This window comes from Syngnathus typhle, linkage group LG17 (genome assembly GCF_033458585.1).
Source record: "Syngnathus typhle isolate RoL2023-S1 ecotype Sweden linkage group LG17, RoL_Styp_1.0, whole genome shotgun sequence".
In the NCBI taxonomy this organism is placed as follows: Eukaryota; Metazoa; Chordata; class Actinopteri; order Syngnathiformes; family Syngnathidae; genus Syngnathus; species Syngnathus typhle.
Genome location: NC_083754.1, coordinates 5953840 through 5972235, shown reverse-complemented (window position 1 = coordinate 5972235; position 18396 = coordinate 5953840). Strand labels below are relative to the sequence as shown.

Sequence of the window (18396 nt, the reverse complement as noted above, 5' to 3'; positions counted from 1 at the left end):
TGTGATGTGGCTATTTTGTCAAAGTGATTACGGCAGGGTCTCTGCATGCATAAGGAGATCAAATTAAAGCCACTTTAAGGCCACATTTCAATCACATTGTGAACAAAATGTGAGCCCATAACAAAAAGCCCCCCCCCCCCCCATTCCTACGACAACCCAAAGATTATTGATGCTTCCGCCCATTCTAATCTCCGTGCCGCCACAACATAAAAACATTACGAAGAGACAGCAAAGCTGTTCCGTGTTCTTTGAATGACACATTTGAGGATCAAGTGTCGTGTTTGAGGATAATCAAGGCCTTCATTGTTGACGAGGCGTCTCGGGCATGCGTCGCAGAGGGTCGCGGCCGCGCATGCAAAACCTCGCTTTGTCACTTTGCGTTGACGCCGTCGCCTCGTGGACGTGGGCTGCCTGTGTGAGCGGGGGGGTGGGGAGTGGAGGGTGGCGGTAGGGGGGGGGGGGGGCGTCCTCCCGTGTTGGCCTTCAAAGCGTCGGGGTGCAAATGTGTTTGCGGTGCACGCGCCAGCTTTGACAAGTAACTCGGGCGTATTTACATTTCTGACATGGCGTTAATTTATCATTTATAAAGCAGGTACAGAGACAACTGCATTTTTGTCCAACTTGTGCATGTCTGTATCCGAAAAAATTTAAACACTTTTGTTTTTGCTCCCATTTTCACAAGCTACCAGTCAGTATGCAATTGTGCATATTTTAGAGTGGGCGGCAGAGGCACACCTGTGCAATAAGCATGCTGCGTAATTCAGCAAGTTAGCATGCTACACCTGCGAGGTGGATGGACTATCCTCGCAAAGGAGAAGCAAGCGCTTATTAATTTGGCAACAATTTCTGCTTTCTGTGGAGCTCATGAAAAATGGACGCAGAAGCAAAATCTGAGGTTTTTCCTCTGTGTATACATTTAGGAAACATGGAACTTTGGGGAGTTTATTCTGAGTTAGTTGGTGGGAGGAAAATGTATTCATAGTACTATTTCAGTGTTTTTCTTTCTTTTAGATTTATGGCAGTTGACATTTTGTTGTGGGGAAGTTATTATGCGCACCACATTTTGATCTCGGAAAAGCAGAAGCGCTTCCGAACACAGATTCAGAACCAATTATGTGACAAATAGGCCTTTTGGGCACATAGATAACATCTGAGATTCTTCACTTCATGAGTCATGAAAAATGGATCAAAAATGAAAGCGTTTATATTTTTGCTCAGCGGATTCATTTAGAAAACGTGCAAAAATGAACTTTTGGGAGGTTAATCTGCGTTACTTGATGGCAAGAGAATGAACAGATTTTTGCTACTATTTTTATGTTGATATTTTTTCATATCTATATATGTTTATATTTTGTCAACATTGACACTTTTGATATTGATTTCTCCACACCCGATAAAATAGCCGTATGTTCCATTTGTTTTGATGTTACCATCTTTTGTACTTTTCACTGACACGGACGGGAGAGGCTAAATAACAAAGAGCTATAAATGCATTTGAAAAATAATCTCGTTCACACACCCAAAAAAATGATGTGGAATGCGGAGAATTTATTAGCCTTTCATCACTCAGCATTCATGTTTACTTATGACACACACACACATGCGCGCACACACACGCACACAGAAAAGGATGGACCGACTATCTTTTGTGCTGCAGCAAGACGAAAGACTGCAAATGCCAGCGCTCCAGTGCAGTGAACACAGGTGGCTTATTGTTCTCGCCGCTCTCGTACACTTTTGGGCGTGACTGGAGGGGACCTTATCTCCCCCGTACAGCCTTTAAAACGCGTTTAATTCTCCGCACATTTTTAGCTCTCTCACTCGCAATTTCTTCCGTTGGAATATTGGAAGTACGGTGATGTATTTTAAAATAAAAAAAAGAACCTGACACACGTCTTCCTTTTACAGCACCACATGCAGTGCCAAGCTACTGTATTATCGACGTGACATTTATTGTATCATATTTAAAATGAGATTTCAAGCGTAAAACGTATGCTTTATGACAGGGGTGGTTTAACCTTTCCTACCGAGGGCTGCGTAAAGAAACATTAATGGATGTTATTTTTTACATTTTGTTTACTAAACACGGCAAAAGCAATGCTAAGCAGTTATATTGTTCCGATGTGGCCCTATTTGTATTTTTGACAATTTTAGTTTACACGTTAGTTTTACCTTAAGCAAATTTTTTTGCAAATGTTATTGTTGCTATGTAAATACAATTATACCCAACCCTTAAAGATGATCTTTTCATCCAGCCTGTACAATCACATTCATTCAAAATTGTCTGAAAATTTCTTTTGTTGATGTCCATGTACAAGTTTAAAAATATAAAAAAATGGCAAATGCAATAACAAACTGAAATGGAGTCTAAAACACAAAGCGAAACAGCTTGGCCCCTCATTACCTCAACATATCCACCTCGAGAAAAGACCTCTCAAAGTAGCTTTTATGTCTCAACCCTAAAAAATACATGTTCCAAAACCCAAAGAAACAAAACCTCTCGGGTAGGATGTCCGTTGTTAGTCATTAACGTCCCCGTCCATTGTCTTATATGCTAGCGACGTTAGCCCAACTGAGTATCTTGTTTGCCGAGTGCGTCGGATCCCCTCGGGGACTAACTCGCACACTGGTTGACATCAATATTTAACAGACCCGATGAATATTTCAAGGTGGGTGTAGAACAAAAAAGTGTCGCGATAAGGTGTGCAATACTTTCAGTAATACTGAACTATATTCATGATTCCGTTTGAGTAAAAAAGCCAAGCGTGGAGAGCCTCTGTCACTATAAACTTTCACAATCAAAAATTACATTTTTAGACTATGACTTGATTATATTGTACATTTTAATAAATAATAGCTGTGAAAAGGAACACAAACTTCCATTTTCTGCCAAGAAAAATGAAGGTGATACACTGTTTGCTACAGTGGGCCACAAAAAAATTGTATCGCGGGCTGGATCTGTCCGCCAGGGATTCGAGTTTGACACGAAACAGTGAAAACAGCGGATTACATCAGGAATTTAAATTTGTAGAAAAACACACTGCGACCTTGTCAGTTCATTTTCATTTTAAGAGCGTTTGTGACGCGTGCCAGGTGGCCGGTTTACGGTCGCGCATTGCCGAACGTGACCGCGGATCAACTTTTTCCTCCCAGAGTTGTAAAGTCATTTAATGCGCTCGAATTCAGCGAGTCCATTGACGAGGTTGCGGAAGGGGGTAACGCTATCGTCTGTTGACTTGGGGGACAGTTTGCACTTGGCTGTGGCGGGGACGCGCTGGAAGCGGCCTTTACTGCCGGCCTTTATGGCGGGGGGCTCGTCTTTCAGCCATATTGTTTGAATTGCCGCGCCTTGACAGAGGTGTGCTCGTGTGAAAGCAGCTGTGGGCCGGAGGGGGGGGGGGGTGAGGGCGGGGGGATATCTGTAGCGAGAGGTCATATTTGTGCCATCCCGCACGCTCAAACTTCCACTTCCTTTGCATCTCCCCTCGCTTCCCTTTTCCGCAAGCCGTTCTTTGCAGGAAGAGCCCTGTGTCTGGGAAGCGGCGGCCTTCCTGCCACTTGGGCTCGAGCCGCCGTCCCTTCAGCCCTGGACCATTGTTGGCCAGGCCGGCTTTGTGCGTGTGTTTTACGGCTGCTGTTAAAGATAAAAAACAGCCCCGTCCACCCCCTTTATTGTTCTCTTGTAGGATGTCCCTGTCATTCTCCCAGTTTTTACGTCCGAGGCAGCTTCCCCCTTCAAAGGTTAGCCGGGCTGTCTGCTGTCTCGCTCTCCCCCACTTTTTTTTCCCTTAACCAAAGGGGAATAAATAACTTCACTGAGACTTTTATTGAACATCTCATTGCTGGAATATCCCGTGGGTCTGAGGACGCTTCAAAGACAAACACAGGTGTCTGGAGGGATTAGCAAAAGGGCCGCTTACGACCCGAGCCTTTAAAAAGAATCAAGCCGAGTGAACGGGGTATGGGTCGATTGTGCTGTTTACAACAACCGATAAAAACGACGTTGAATTTGGCCGTTTTGTGACATCATGTTAGTTCCAGTCAAGGGTATTCACGAGATGTCCTTTGATAGTGCCACCTACTGGCCTGGCATGCACACTACAGTGTTTTCAGGCAATTTAAGGATAGTTTAGATTATCTAATAAAAGCCTCCAGTTGCACATTGGGTCTCCCAAATAGTCAAAGTGTTGTTTTTATATAAAGAATAGAAAATACATTTTATTATGTTAATTGTGTACCAAACAGTTGGTGTTGTTTTTTTATAATGAAAAATAAAATACATTTTATGCCGTAAATAATGTACGTACTGCAGTATTTTTGAGGGTGTGGTCTTCTGAGTGATAGCAAAATCTGGAGTCAGTTAGTCTGCGTGTGAGACTCTGAGTGTGAGGTGTGGTCCACAGCAGCTTTGTGACTATTTTCATTTTGTATTTGACTGTTTGTACTACTTCAACAAACCACTAAAAATGATCATGCAAGGGCATTACAGTACCTTGAGTGCCCCATTGACTTTTCACTTCAGTCCAATGGCAGCAGATCAGAAGCTTATTAGAACCTTAAATTTGGCACACGACAAAGACAAATAAATGATGACAGATTTGATCGAGTGACAACTTATTACTCGAATAAAAAAACCTTGTGCCGCTGTCTTTAACTGAATCCCAAAGTCTTTTGAAGACAAACGATGACTCACAAAGTCACGCATTCATTTCTATCGACGTTGTAGTTCTACATGAAATCTGCTATTTGGAACCCGGCTTCAGCAGCTGCACTGACAGAACATGGGGTTCGGGCCAAAATCCCTTCGGGTTTGACTCCGAGCAAGCCCTTCCGCCTTGGCTCCAGTCGAGGTTGGGTGGGGGTGGCGTGATTTTGGCATGTCACAGGCTCGTTCGGGGATTGCAGCGAGAGGACATCACCGACGCATCCAAGTGCAAACCTGGGCAAAATGGCACCTCACTGGCGTTTCTGCCATCCCCCCAACACTGCCAGTGGAACCCAAGTAATTTACAATGGCGACCAAAATGTCTTCCTGCCTCGCACTACAACTCAGTGGAGTGCATTAGATTGGCAGCAAATGGCACAACCTCATCGATTGCACATGACCGATTGTTGCCATTAAGATTAGAAATGGCCATAATAACCCATTAATTGTTGAATAATGGCATCTGGAAGGTAAAAATAGAGTGCCACCAGCAGAGGCGCTGTTGAGTCTAACAGAAGATGAGCATGAAATGAGGTCAAATTCAAGAACTCTTCTCCGAAAGGCAAAAAAGGATTTTGGCCAGCGAGAGGCCTCGCCGCCTCCGAGAGGGCACTTGAAACGCTGCGCCACCCACACTCCCCCCGCTTGGCGTGTTGCCACAAAGCCCGCTGGCCCGGAGCACAGGGCGTGTACGCCGCGCCAAAACACAAAGGAGACCCACGGACGAGCGCGGCGGTCGGCCTAGCGGCTTCTTGTATCAGCTTTCAGGGCGCTGAATTTCATAAGCGTAGCCCTCATCTATTTTTATACTCGGCGCGGAGGAGAGAAGAATCCAGCTGGGTTTGCAAAGTATTTCTTCACTTCCCATGACCAACAAAAAAAGGACTGGAAATATATTACAGCACAGTGAATAGATTTTTTTTCCCCCCAAACTGCTCTTTTCTGATTGGCCGGCCCACCTCAACGAGTGGCGGCGTTGCGTCCGGGTGACAGCTGTTGGACATTATTAACGGCTCATGCAGAAAATTCAGATTACTTGTTTTTTAATTTCAAATGTATTATTCTAAGCGCTCAGTGACGGGAACACACACACGCGCACACACACAAAGAGGGGGGGACCATTGTGCCCTATTGTTGTCGGCAGATTTGTGGCGAGAAACAACACTCGAGGTTTGCACGCATGTGTGTGTGTGTGTGTGTGTGTGTGCGCGGGCTTTCCAGGACGGCATGACTCGAGCCAGGCACCCTGTGGTTGATTTGGAGGCCCAGACAGGTGCATTGTTAACCCTCCAACGTCTCCGTCGGTCCCTGCAGGATCTGCGGGAAGAGTTCTCCCATCAGGACTTCAGCCCTTAATGCAGCATGTCTAGAGGCCACCAACTAAGCGGGGCAGGGGGTGGGGGATCTGAATTTATTTTGCATACATGGGATTCAGCTCAGCAGTTGTTCGTGTGTTTGCTTTCTTCTTGGGAGGTTTTGGTCGCCGTGTGTTTGTTTGTTTGTTTGCTGGATTAAGCAAAAAACGACTGAACCGCAAAACTCAGAGAGTGGAGGGCCTGAATTGAATTGGGCGGGGGTGGATCTGGATGAGGGTAAAAGATTTCAGGGTTGACTCACACAAGATCATTTTATTCATATTTTTATATCGTGTGCTGCTCGTGTTCACAATAGCAGAATTTCCTTATAGCGGGTGTAAGGTAGTTATCTTTTCTCGAAAGGCAACTTTGTAAAAATAAAAGGCCGGCGTTATCTTTGCAGCGTGCGCAAGGACGTCGCTTTCGTTCACAAATGACGGCACGGAGGGCTGTCGTTGCGTGCGTGTCACTCAAGATAATGAGCTTGATAAAGCGTCTCCAGTTAAGTGCATTTTTTTTTGCTGCGACCAGCAAGTACTTCTTGCACAAGTCCAAAATATCAAGAATCAAATTTGAGGGCCGGCAAAGGTTGCGCCGCTAAACATATGCTGCCATTTGCCATTAAATATACATGGCGAGATGCTTCTTAAGGATGCGTCACGCCGTTGGTGAGAAAACAAAGATTAGCATCAGGAATTCCGTTTTAATAAGTCTCAGGAGACCCTCTAACCAGCTGTCTTGTCCTCAATCCAAAGGGGACTTGTTGCTCGGTCGTCTTCGTTCTTTTTCCTTCTCTGGCTTGGATCTCTGCTAACTTTGATTAGAATAAAAATTTAGCATGTTAAGCTGAATTCTTTCATTTCTGCATGTTCTTTGGTGATCCGTCCACATCTGTCCTTGAACAACTCATTGCTTGTCCTCTCTCAGGTCGCTCTCAGGTTTTCTTTTTTGTCCCATGGGGCCGCTAAGCTACACTGCCTTTTCCCTCGGACACTGCAGCATGTCCTGAGGATGTGGAGGCAAACGACGGAGGGCTCGGCAACAGATGTGCATTTGTCCGCCGGTGCTGCAGGCATTAGCTCTCCCAGCTCGCCGAGCCAGGCCGACGACCTCCCTTCTGGTGGCCGTGTAGGGGGGGGGGTTGCTGAGTGAGATGGTTTATTTTCTCAAGGACAGACCGACAGTCAGCCAGACTCGACGGGCATTGTCGCATGCTGTCATACACTCGCCGGTGCATGGCAAAGTGACGCACACACGTGGTTGTCACACGCGCTAACACATCACGTTTCCCAAGAGGCCACGGGGCCGGCGAGATGGAGCGAGCGCGAGCGTCTGCTTTGACTGTTTACATCTAATTATAGTGACAGAACTATTTCTGCAATCGCGGCTGAAGCTTTTTATATTTTTCCTACCAGAGAGCGAGAGAGAGAGAGAGAGAGAGAGAGAGGGGGGGGAAAAAAAGCTCCGAGAGGCTTTTCTCACAATGGAAAGTGGTTATCTCATAGCCTCAGCGCAGCAAGCTCATAGTACAGTTACAAGAGTAGGCGGGAGTGGGAGGGAGGTGGAGGGTGCTCACCCTGGATCGTAAGCCCTTTTGTCCTCGCGTAACACCAACGTGCAAATTTACGAGAAGCCAGGCGATATATATTTCCCCCCATTAGTCAGGGTAATACGCTCATCGGGGCCATCGCCGCCAGAGAAGAGTCATTTGGCCACCTCTGCCCGGCGCTCTTGCCGTCCATCAAGCCAAGTCAAAACAAAAGGAGAGAGAGAGTCCAAGCCAGGGATTAACTTGTGTAAAAATGTATCTCGCGTTAAAGAGACGGGGGCAGAGCGGGAGTTAATCCTCAAGCTTGGTGGCTGATATGCAGCCGAGTAGCTCTTATTACCTGAGGGGAGAGAGGGGGGGGGGGGGGAGAAGGGGCACTTGGCAAGAATCCTTACAAAACAAATAATTACACTCGCCGCCACCCAAAATATTATATGTCAAGTTTTCGTAGCTCCTTCCTTCCGCACAGATACCAACAAGATGAATTGGACGAGTTCCAAGAGAGGATTTGAAGCATCTAGTTGAATTTATGGCGCGTGACACTTGTTGCTATGCGATGACATCACATTATTTATGGAGCTGCTTTTGCAAGCCCCATCATGATTAAGCATAACAAAAAACAACTAAATCAAGTCAAAACATAGCGGGAGCTGGATGCAACCTGAGACAGGTGTTCCCATCCCCCACCTAAATACATAACACACACATACATACAATGGGAACAAACGGCTGCGTTCAGCACAAGCCAACTGTGGCTGCTTTGCAACATTCAGCTCGATGGCAAGCAAATTAATTAGCTTGCGCGGAGATAAAGGCGCACTGTCAAGGCAAGGTGTAACACGACGGCTATAATGATCGCTCCATTGTGAGCATGTCGAGGAGAGCGGTTGATTAATCGTGGGAGGAAGTGACAGGCAAGTACAGTCAAGGAAGGCTCCCTCTGATTGGTCAGTCTTTAGTGTTCCCAGAATTGGCCTACCTTGTGTACAGAGAGCCTCAAAGAGATTTGTATTTTTTTAGAAATTGCCTCAATTTGCCAACGTTGTTCTTCTCAAGTTGGATAATTTGCCGTTTTAAAGGTTTTCAGAAATTTGGGTTTGAAGAGACGTACCAGGGCAACGTTTGAGCCGTTCATCTGGTGTAATGATTATTTCTAGCGTTTGGCATTTTTTAAAAAAGGTCGAGAGGGCTCATTTGTCAAACATTTAAGCAATTATTCCACCATGATTATTTTCTGAAGGCACTAGAGAGGTGCTGGGAGCGCACACACATCCGCAACACGGTGCTAGAGTCAAGAGTCACGGGATTGATGTGGCAGAAGTGGGACACGGCCAGAGCCGGTTCCCAGTATCCATCTTGATCCCGCACGCTGACAGATGAGCTCCAGCTGCGGCCGCGCGAGCGTGTATGTCTACGCTCGGGAACCCGGTCTCGGCTCTGTCAGCCGTCGAAGAAAAGTAAACTATTAGTGGCGGGAGAAGGCAATTATTCCAGCGAAGAATTAGAAGCACTTGTAATTGCCGTGAGGTTGGGCAATGGTTACATGCTGGCTAATGCTCTGACAGAGCGCTCGCTTGGCTGGCTCTCAACGCTCGCTGGATGCCTTTTGGTTCTACCGCATAATTGGGGGCGCACGTGTGGGTGGCTGCCATGTGGATCTGTGATTAAACTTCCATTCGAGCGTGGTTTGCCGAGCTTCTCCCGCGCCTCGTTCCTCGATTGCAATATCGCTAGTAAACGTCTGCGTCGCATTATGCAACGTTGTTCTCCACCCCGACGCCGGAGCGGTTTGGAGGGCATCGGAAATCTATCAGAAGGCCACGTGCGGGTCGAGGTTTGGGGAAGGTTAAGAGGTCAAAAAAAAAAAAATCACGTGTTTTTTTTTTCCTGCTGATTGCTTCCAGGGTGAGTCATGGGTCTTAGATAGCCGAGAGTGTTTAAGGGGTTACCCGGGGGGATTAGATGAGACCTTTACGAGGTTTCCTCACAAGGGAGGGCTTGCTGTAGATTATTTACTTAAACGGACGAGATTATTTAGCAGTGAGAAAAGACTTTTACCTCCCCGGTTGAAAAGGGTAAAAATAAATTCGCCGACAGTCGAGAAATGGAAAGTGAGTGGATCAATATCGCCGACAGCAGGCTGGAGGAGGATGTTCATTTGGGAGAAGCGCGGTATGAAAATATTACTGTAGAAAGTGGAGCCTCGCTGTTATTTTAGAAACGTAGCGGGGACCGGCGTTGTATTCACACCATTCCTGCTCCCGGTTCCCATTTAACAGATCTCCTTTCAGAAAGTGGAGCTGCTTTGAGGATCGATGCGGCCGCGCCGTCCACGGTACCGCACACTTTTTTACGTCTCATCTGACATTCAAAAGAGTTTTCGTCGGCGTTGTGGCTTTTCTTTCCAAGCGAGCAGATGGCGAACACTCACAATGAAAGCAGATCCTAAGTCCTTTTGGACTCTCATCAATCCGCCTCAGATTGTCCTGTGAGGGGCTCGAGTTTCCAAGGACCGACTGGGCCTTCCTAGCTCCGCTCCCCTCGAGCAGACCATAGTCTCCGCCTTCCTGTCTTGCAATTAAAGCTCACAACGGCGTAAACAAAGTTGACTAGATTGCTGCACTCTCTTAACCCAGATTGCCTCGTCCCAGCGTGGACGGATAATTTCGTCGAGTTTGCCAACAGTCCCCCTGCCGCCCTTTTCGTATGCGACCGAAGACACGGGACATGAAATTGAGCACACATGCCGCTTTGAAGACTCACGTTTAAGAGAGTCTGGCAAGCCAAACGGCACGTTCACAAAGAGCAAAGCTATACCGGTGCGCCATCTGGACAACGATTGTGCGTGTGTGCGCGCACAAAAGTTGTGCGTCTGCTTGAGAGCGAAGATTAAGCCTTTCGAGGGAGACCTCATACTGCCCCTGATTCAGTCTACTGATTTATGGGTTTGTGTAGGAAATCGCTCATTTGTCACTTCTCATCTCTTTTTTCCCCTCATCATCCCCCCTCCCCTTCTCCTTGCACTTGCAATGGTCGCTCAAATATTTTTCCTGAGAAAGGAGCAGCCAGGAAGAAGGCAATTTACAAAACACAAACCGTTTAGTAGACATTTAGAACATTCACACAACTTCGATGAGAACATAATTGTTGGAACTAAAAACAAAAAGAGCTTCAATCTTCAAAAATTCCACAGCCCCACTACAAAAACTACAAACCATCTTTTCTCTTCTGTCTTCTTTTCATGAGCATGGCCTGGTGTTGTAATACTTCCAGCGTACATCGCGCTGCGGCTAATAGCCGCTCGTCAATACATTAGCACGCAGAGGTCCTGGCGAGGTCAGCAGCAGTCTGGAGCCTAGTGTGTGCAATTGTGCACTCCCGGTGTGTTTATGTGCCTCCGAGCACCTTACTCGCTCAGGTGCAGGCCGTAAATCTGCCTCGGTCTTCCCGGGCCATGCCGAGGGCACGGCATGGGCGGCCGGGTGTTACCTCCTTTAAAGGGGAGGGGGGGGGGGGCTGAGAGATAAATCAGGAAAGGGGGGGGGGCTTAATGAAAGCTCAGTGGGCTCAGATAATTATGGGACTGGCTGATAGAAATCAGGCTTTTTCTCAAAGAAGTCAATTAACCCGCTTCCCTTCATGGCCTAATTATGCCGCTCCACCAGTTCCTTCGGAGTCACGCTCAGCTCGGTATGCATACTCATGCTATTGCAGGTTCTAATTTTTTTCCCCATTATTACCCCCCAACACACTGATCCTGCATTTACACCTAAAGTTCCAAAACCTTGCACAGCAATCCTATGCAAAATCACCAAAATTCAACAGACATGCTTCACTGCTCCATAAAAAATATTCACAGGTCTCACGAGAGTAATACTTCCCAAGCACCATCGACTTTCGTCACGGAAAAACATTCATAGCAAAAAAATCGAGTCAGAGCCCCCACAGACCAAACAACCAAAATTCGTCCAAATGTTCAGAGTTCACGCGTCAAGTGGAAATATAGTACCTGTCGGCGCCAGAAGGGGGCGCATCACCAAGAGTCATCTGTTCATTAGAGTACTAGCGGCTTCATTGCCGGTTGTGGTCAGGGTAAATAAGCGGAGTTGTAGAATGTCAACATGAGCAGGCGGCCTATTTCACAGCACACGCTGTTGACATAACTGCCCTCTTATCTGGCGAGTGCAAAAAGCCCGACCGACCCCACAATAGAAAACGCCGCCAGAACAAATACAGAAAGAAAAACCAACATCCACATAAGGGAATGCGCCGGATGGCATTACGTAGCTGCTGGTGACATCATCGTGGCTTTAAAGGAAATACCAGGCCATGCTCGGAATTTTCAAGCTTCTCGCGGAGTCTTGAGGGTCTTGGTGATCGGGATGGAGAGACGAGGGAAGCGGCACTGCTTTGTATTTCAAAGCCACGGTCAAGTACCTGTGTCAAATGTTTTGACACCGGAATATAAGCATGTCAGTCGAGGTCCCGGTAGTAACTCCTCTTTATTCATCGCTTGTGTTGCTCTTCATCCCCTCCTCTGCCTCCACCATCGTGGCCTCTGACTACTTTGTTTGCATTGTGATAACCTACTGAAAGCTGCCAGCGCTCGCTGGAAATGTGCTTCCTCCCTCTGGTTCCATCTTTTGACGCACAAAATGAGCAGCCGCAAACGAACGTTACCAGACGGGCCTCCTCCTCCTCGCTACTGTCTGGAAGAGGGACGTGCAGGACATAGCTGACGTCTCAAGCTGATCAAGCAGTCAGAAGAGTTAAATATTTCTCTTTTGTTCTCCGTGTGAACTCAAATTACACCGAGGCCATCGGCGAGACCTTGAGCAGGCTGCTCGGCGTCTTTCGGCTCTCTTATCTTCTTTGTTCTGTCTCTGCGCCTCGACGGGAAGGATCAGATGGAGAGAAGTCAGGGTTGTGTTTTCTCTCGTGCAGACTTGATCGTTTTTAAGAGCAAACGGGGACAGAACAGAGGACGGGAGCAAAGCGTGGACTTCAAATGAGTCCCAAATGTCCCGGCTCTTGACCTAAAAGAAGGACAGGACATTCCAGCAATTTCTTGAAGCTGATTTACGGCCGGTGGTATGAAGAGTAAAAAAAGATGTCCGTCACCATCGCAGGGAAAACCGATGGACAAAAAGAACGGCCCACAGCGGACAGCGAGGAAGTGCTTAAGGACCCAACATATGAGAAATGAAGGCCACTTTGAAGCACATACTTGATGGCAGCTGAGGGAAGACATCAAGGCGATGAGGAAGTGAAGGAACATGAGTTGAACAGTAGGAGGGAAGATAAAAAGGGGGAGGACAAAGATGATGAAAGCAAAAAGAGGCAAGACGGTCCAAAAAGCTGCCGATGAATTCAGAAGCCTGTGAATTAATACGGTCCTGGTTGTATCGTTGATCGTGCGTTGATCTCACTCAAGTGGACTTCCGAGATCAGCAGAACACACGAGACGAGGTCCAGCCGAGACGAGGTCCAGCCCCGCTCTGATTTTGCAAAAAGTAGATCCATCTACTAGAGCGGGAGGCCGGACCACCCAGGACGCCGTTGGGAAAGAGCCGCTTTTCATGTGGCATGAGCATATGCGCGGCACGAGGGAGCCATCTTGAAAAAACACTTTTTTTTTTTACTGCCTCCTGTACGACGTCATTACTTCTCGTTGCTACAGAAGGACTGTGTCAAGGTGGAAAAGTGGAGCCGTATGATCACCCCCAGGGATGGCGAAACCCGCTCAGTCAAACCACGTCCCAATTAGCCAATTCAGTTCCAAACTTAATGGGAAGGAAAAAGTGCTGAGCATGCGTTTTAATCGGCGTTTGTCTGCACATCACCTGGCTGTGTAAATGGATAAAGCCAATCACTATATGGACATCCAGAGTTTTTCTAACGATATTTCCGGTGTAAGACAAAATCACGACCAGATCATTCCGGGATTCAAAATGGCCGCTTCCTGTTCGGTCGTGCAGATGTGTTTTAATGGGTGCCAAATGCAAGGTTTAGTGCCCCCGCCATTAGCCCGCTGGAGTCTCTTGACAACAATGCTTTTTGGACTCCAGGCTACAATTTTGGTCTCTCTTGTTGACAATCTGCCTCGGGCAGAATGTTTGTAACTTCGCCCCCCTCTTGACAAGCGTGCGTTTCATCGCCGCGTTCAAGAGGGGGAGTCGCTGCGCTTGCCGCATTACACCAATAAAAAGATTTGTGGTCTATATGACACAATTGTAGCCGGGCTGGTTTGAGCCCGGAAGCCAAATGTTAGGAAGCAGGCTGACAGCTCCAGAGAGAGCGAGGAAAGAAATCCCATTTTGGATCGGCTCTGGGATAGCTTTTTGGGAGGGCGGGGCTTATATCTGAAGGCCGTGACAATTTAAGTTCCTCCGTGCTTGATTAACTGTGTATGTATGGATGAAAAACAGAGAGAGAGCAAAGTCTTGGATGTCAGCGAACAGTATGAAGGGTGAGGGACTCCCCCGATGTTTGGGTGGCCCTGGAGGATTCCTCCCCACTTCCTCTCTAAACACTCATCCTGACTACAATGCTGGGAAGAAATGTGTCATTAACAGGGGGGGGGGGGGAGCGGGGGGGACCAAAATAATGTTTATGGGCTAAAGCAGCTCTGAAATCATTTTCCATATCAGTGCAACTGCATTGGCCCTGTGGGGGAGTAAATCTGATTTTCTCTTGCCTGTGCCAATGGGAAACATCATGGGAAAGAAAACAGATTGGATTGTTAGAAAGATGGCCTGGCGCAGCTGTGGGCGTCTTTATGTTTGGGTGTGTTGCTGTGTGTATGTGTGTGTGTGGAAAGAGGAAGAAAGACATTTTAAAAGCGGATGTTTAGCATGCATGCGTGAGATGGATGAGCTCTACTATGATAATGGCGATTTTATGCCTCAGGAATAACGATCCGGAAAGTAGGAAAGGGTTCTGAAAGCTTCTCGTGTTACAATAGGTCAGTTAACAAGCCGGCTCCACAAACGTTTGGACAGGTAGAAAATGGCTTTCCACCAGGAGGTGTGGAACTGCTCTGCATACAAAGCCAGCCAGCCAGACCCCTTGTATATTATCTTAAGCAAGAGACAGACACTTTAGATTGGCTTTAATAGCTGGTGCAGGGGCGGGGGTGAGTCAATATAGTACAATGGAACTAAGGTGCTTGGAGAGTAAACACTGTAATAGGCTCGGAGCAAAAGTATAGCACCCTGGTCTGGGTTTAATATCGACTTCCGGTGACATCATAAACATGAAGCCAGCGTTACACGACTCTCGGCGGAGACCTTGCTTTTCTTGCCTGGGCTATTAAACTAAATCTGTGCAGTGGGTGTGGGAAGTTTGAGTGTACAAGTGTGGGCGGTTGGTGTAAAAAAAAGGAGGTAATGGGCCTTGTCCTGGTCTCATCCTGTTGCTGTTTCAAATCTGTCCTCCCACTCCCTCCCCTGTCCCAGCATGGAATGTCGACGTGTTGGCCTCAATTGAGGCCAGTGACTCGACACATTACGGCATTTTCTCACGGACAAAAGCAGCCCTCGACATCCATCCTATAGAAAACAGGCTTGTGATTGAAATAACGGAGTCTAGCACATATGGTCCATGGTCTTCCATGCTATTAGAAATTCTGGAATTGAATCTCATCTTGGACTTGACATTAGAAAACTGAATTGGCGCAAGTTCTTAACTGACGACCTGACCCGGATCTACCGGCCAGTCGGGATTAGATGCAGCTCACGTGTGACCTTGGACATGATAAATGATATAGAAAAGCTGTTTCCCCTCTAGCCATCAAAGATTCCGTCTTTCCAAAATGACGGCTTGGTGGTCGGTGGCGTCGCCGATGCTGATTTTTGCTGTGATTCTCAGAAATTGAGCACCACATGGAAAATTGACTTGGCTGCGAACGGGTGACAGCACCAGCCGAAAATAACAGCCAGAGCTACGGAAAAGCAAGAGTGTTGAAGTAACCATAGAAAACTGAGGCGTGAATAACAAAATCCGAGATCAAGTTCAGGAAATGGAAGGATGGAGATCATCCAGCTTCTAAAACTTTTTTGTGGCTTGGAACGATAACATTTAACTTCCAATCTGTTTTCCTTTTGCTACCTTTGCAAGGACATATCTTGTCCTTGGCTTTTTGATATTCGGCGGTTCTTCACAACCTTCTGTGACATTTTTCAATTGTATATATATATGATGCTCCAGGTTGAGGGAAAACGATCTCTGCATGCCTTTTGCTCGACATTAATCACCAGACCAATGAAGACAAGTCCCTAAAAATCCCTGACACCACTATCGGCTCAGTTACGGCCCTGACCCATCATCGGGATGTTCCCCCCCATTGTACAGAAAAATCTCCCTCACTTTCCTCCACCATCAATTCTTCCAAATGCTTCTCCTGTTCCTTCTCCACCCACGCTGACCGCATCCACTAAACTCAGTCCACAGGCATGTAGAGTGTCGGAGGCGTGCGCTGCTGGCACGTTCCCCCGCCCCCGTACTGGGCCCGGTTCCAGGACTGGAGCGCCTGCTCGCTCACTTGAGTACGGACGAGCCTCCAACAGAAGACGTGGGCTCGTCTCATCTTACGTTCAGGCCCTCGTGTTTGATCCTGCTGCCACCATCCAATCCAAAACACGTCGGGGGTGAAGTAGGGTTGAAGGATTTCGAACCGTTCACCAAACGGTACAGTTCAGCTTTAATTTTGGAGATCTGGATTGTGTTTCCAACATAGTGGACTAGCCAAAAGAAAATCCACGTACAGATACATTTTTATACTGGACCAGGGCGTACAGAACCAAGCTGTAGAGAAGGGGGCTGGAGATACCAGAACAAAGACGTCTGTGACAATTTGTGCGCAACAATCTGGCTACCAATTGAGTTAATGTTTTCAAGATGACTGTTTGAAGGAAATACACCCCCACCCCCCCACTTGAGTAGCCATTTCAAATTCCCTGTGCGTTTTATTGTGAGGAAGTCGATGCTGGGTTAGTCAGCGGCCCTGCTCGGTGGTGTGCGCAGTCTCTCCGAGGCCACCGACCGTCCGGTTTCAAGATGTTGCGATGATTAAGGAACATGAGGTATAAGTGGAAAGTTTTGGGCACGCAACGAGGACTGCGCTAACAGAAAATCAGATGAGCAACACAGTCTGAAGAGAAACTGTCTGAAAAAGCCTTTGTGATGTTTTTACTTGGTAAGTCAACATTTTCCAGTCTTCACTTTTGGATGACTCTTCAAAAAAGATATTTGATAGGTCTGGGAATTGGTAAGTCTTATTCTTAATGACGGTAACACAGATTTAGAACATCTCCAGGTGGCCTGCCATTTTGCTGAAGAGACAATAGTTCGGCTTAGTATGTGAACAACTCCTTTTTATCCTCGCATTTAGAGGCGCAAGAGTATCCACGACCTTTGTGGGTGGTTGCTTGTTGTCTTTTTCAGCAGTTTGCCTACACAAACTTCGACATCCTATTATTGTATAATTCCTCAACACGGCAAAAAACAATCAGTCTAATCTTACCTCACGGTTAGCTTAATAGACAAAAATACTCATCGAAGCTGATTAGTGACCCAAAAGGGGGGGGGCGGGGGATGATTACCTTTGTCCCTGAAGCCCTCTGATTGAAACTGGATTAAATTCCGTGGGGGAGAGAAAAAACATGCAAGCTACGAGCTCCAATGAGATCTCTGGTGGGCATCACAGTGACCGAACGCATCGCCCCTCTTCTGCTTTAATGGCGAGCACTCAGTCGGTCTCCTTGCCTGGAGCTTTGGTTCGCTTTTGTTCCCATGACAACGGGCCTTTATCCTCCCTGCCTGCTGCTCACTCGGAGCTGTCCATGGGGGCCTCCAGTCCATCTACTTATGAATATGTGTGACGCTGCAGTTGGGAACAAATTGAGCTTCATTGTTCAGTCAACACCTCCACCTCCAGAGGTTTATGTTGCACGTTCGATGAAACGCTTCCTTCTCTCTGAATTTGCTAATGGGATTAATCTCCATTGCTGTGAGGGATGGGAACCAAATCTGTGTTCTGATGGCGCCACTTTAAGAACTGCAGCTCAAAATAGACAGAACATCGACACGGTCCTTCATAAGCAAACCGATGTGGAAAGTTCCCGTTGATGTTCTGATGACCTCCAATAACCTCTGATCTTTGCTCCTTTGGAGTAGCCTCAACACACCAGAGCACTTTGACAACAGGCACTCGCGACAACACCTCCGATTCATTGTTTCATGATGTCACAAAATGAAGCAGACGTTAGACGACTCCAAGAAGACCCGAACATGGACCTTCTATAATTTCAATGTGAGGACATGGTCCCATGATGCAGGTTATTGCTCGGTCTGATCAGGTCTTTGTCATCTGGAAGGTTTTTCATCAAGTACCGCTCTCCTGGCTTGACATCCAGACACTCCTTTTCTATGTTTTCTCTCTTGTCATCGTCGCAGAGACACCTTTCTCCGTCACCGCTCACAAAAAAAGAGCCTCGCTGTCACTCCCGATGTCTCTCTATCCCTTTTTTTCTCTCCGGGGCCATGCTGTTAATAATGCAAGAGGATTAGCTGATTTATGTGAGCCCGAGGCAACGAGGAGGCTTGGCTTGGCTAACTGGAGGGGAAATAAGCCGAAAACAGGGCAGGAGTGTGTGTACGGTAGATGGCAGCGGCGGTTGTGGGTGTCTGACTGATACGATGTGTGCCTGGCAAGCATGCTGGCAATCATCCATCCCCCCCACTGTCCTCAACCCCCCCCCCTCCTTGCTCGCCCCTGTCGTCTTAGG

The 18396-nt window shown here is 47.3% G+C and overlaps 1 protein-coding gene and 1 long non-coding RNA gene across 6 annotated transcripts in view; one reads left to right on the top strand and one right to left on the bottom strand.

The window, feature by feature from the left end:
* The window catches only part of LOC133170068 (uncharacterized), a 102772-nt gene that overhangs the window by 11985 nt on the left and 72391 nt on the right, over nucleotides 1-18396 (bottom strand). The window lies entirely within an intron of this gene.
* LOC133169948 (BAH and coiled-coil domain-containing protein 1) overlaps nucleotides 1-18396 on the top strand; it is a 46222-nt gene that overhangs the window by 3627 nt on the left and 24199 nt on the right. The window contains exon 1 of one of the 5 annotated variants that reach the window (XM_061302509.1): nucleotides 16215-16805. The exons of the other annotated variants lie outside the window; for them this stretch is intronic. Coding sequence (XP_061158493.1) covers nucleotides 16793-16805 — 13 coding nt within the window. The 5' untranslated portion in view covers nucleotides 16215-16792. Of the gene's footprint in view, nucleotides 1-16214; nucleotides 16806-18396 lie in introns of those variants that run through there. 5 annotated transcript variants of the gene reach the window in all.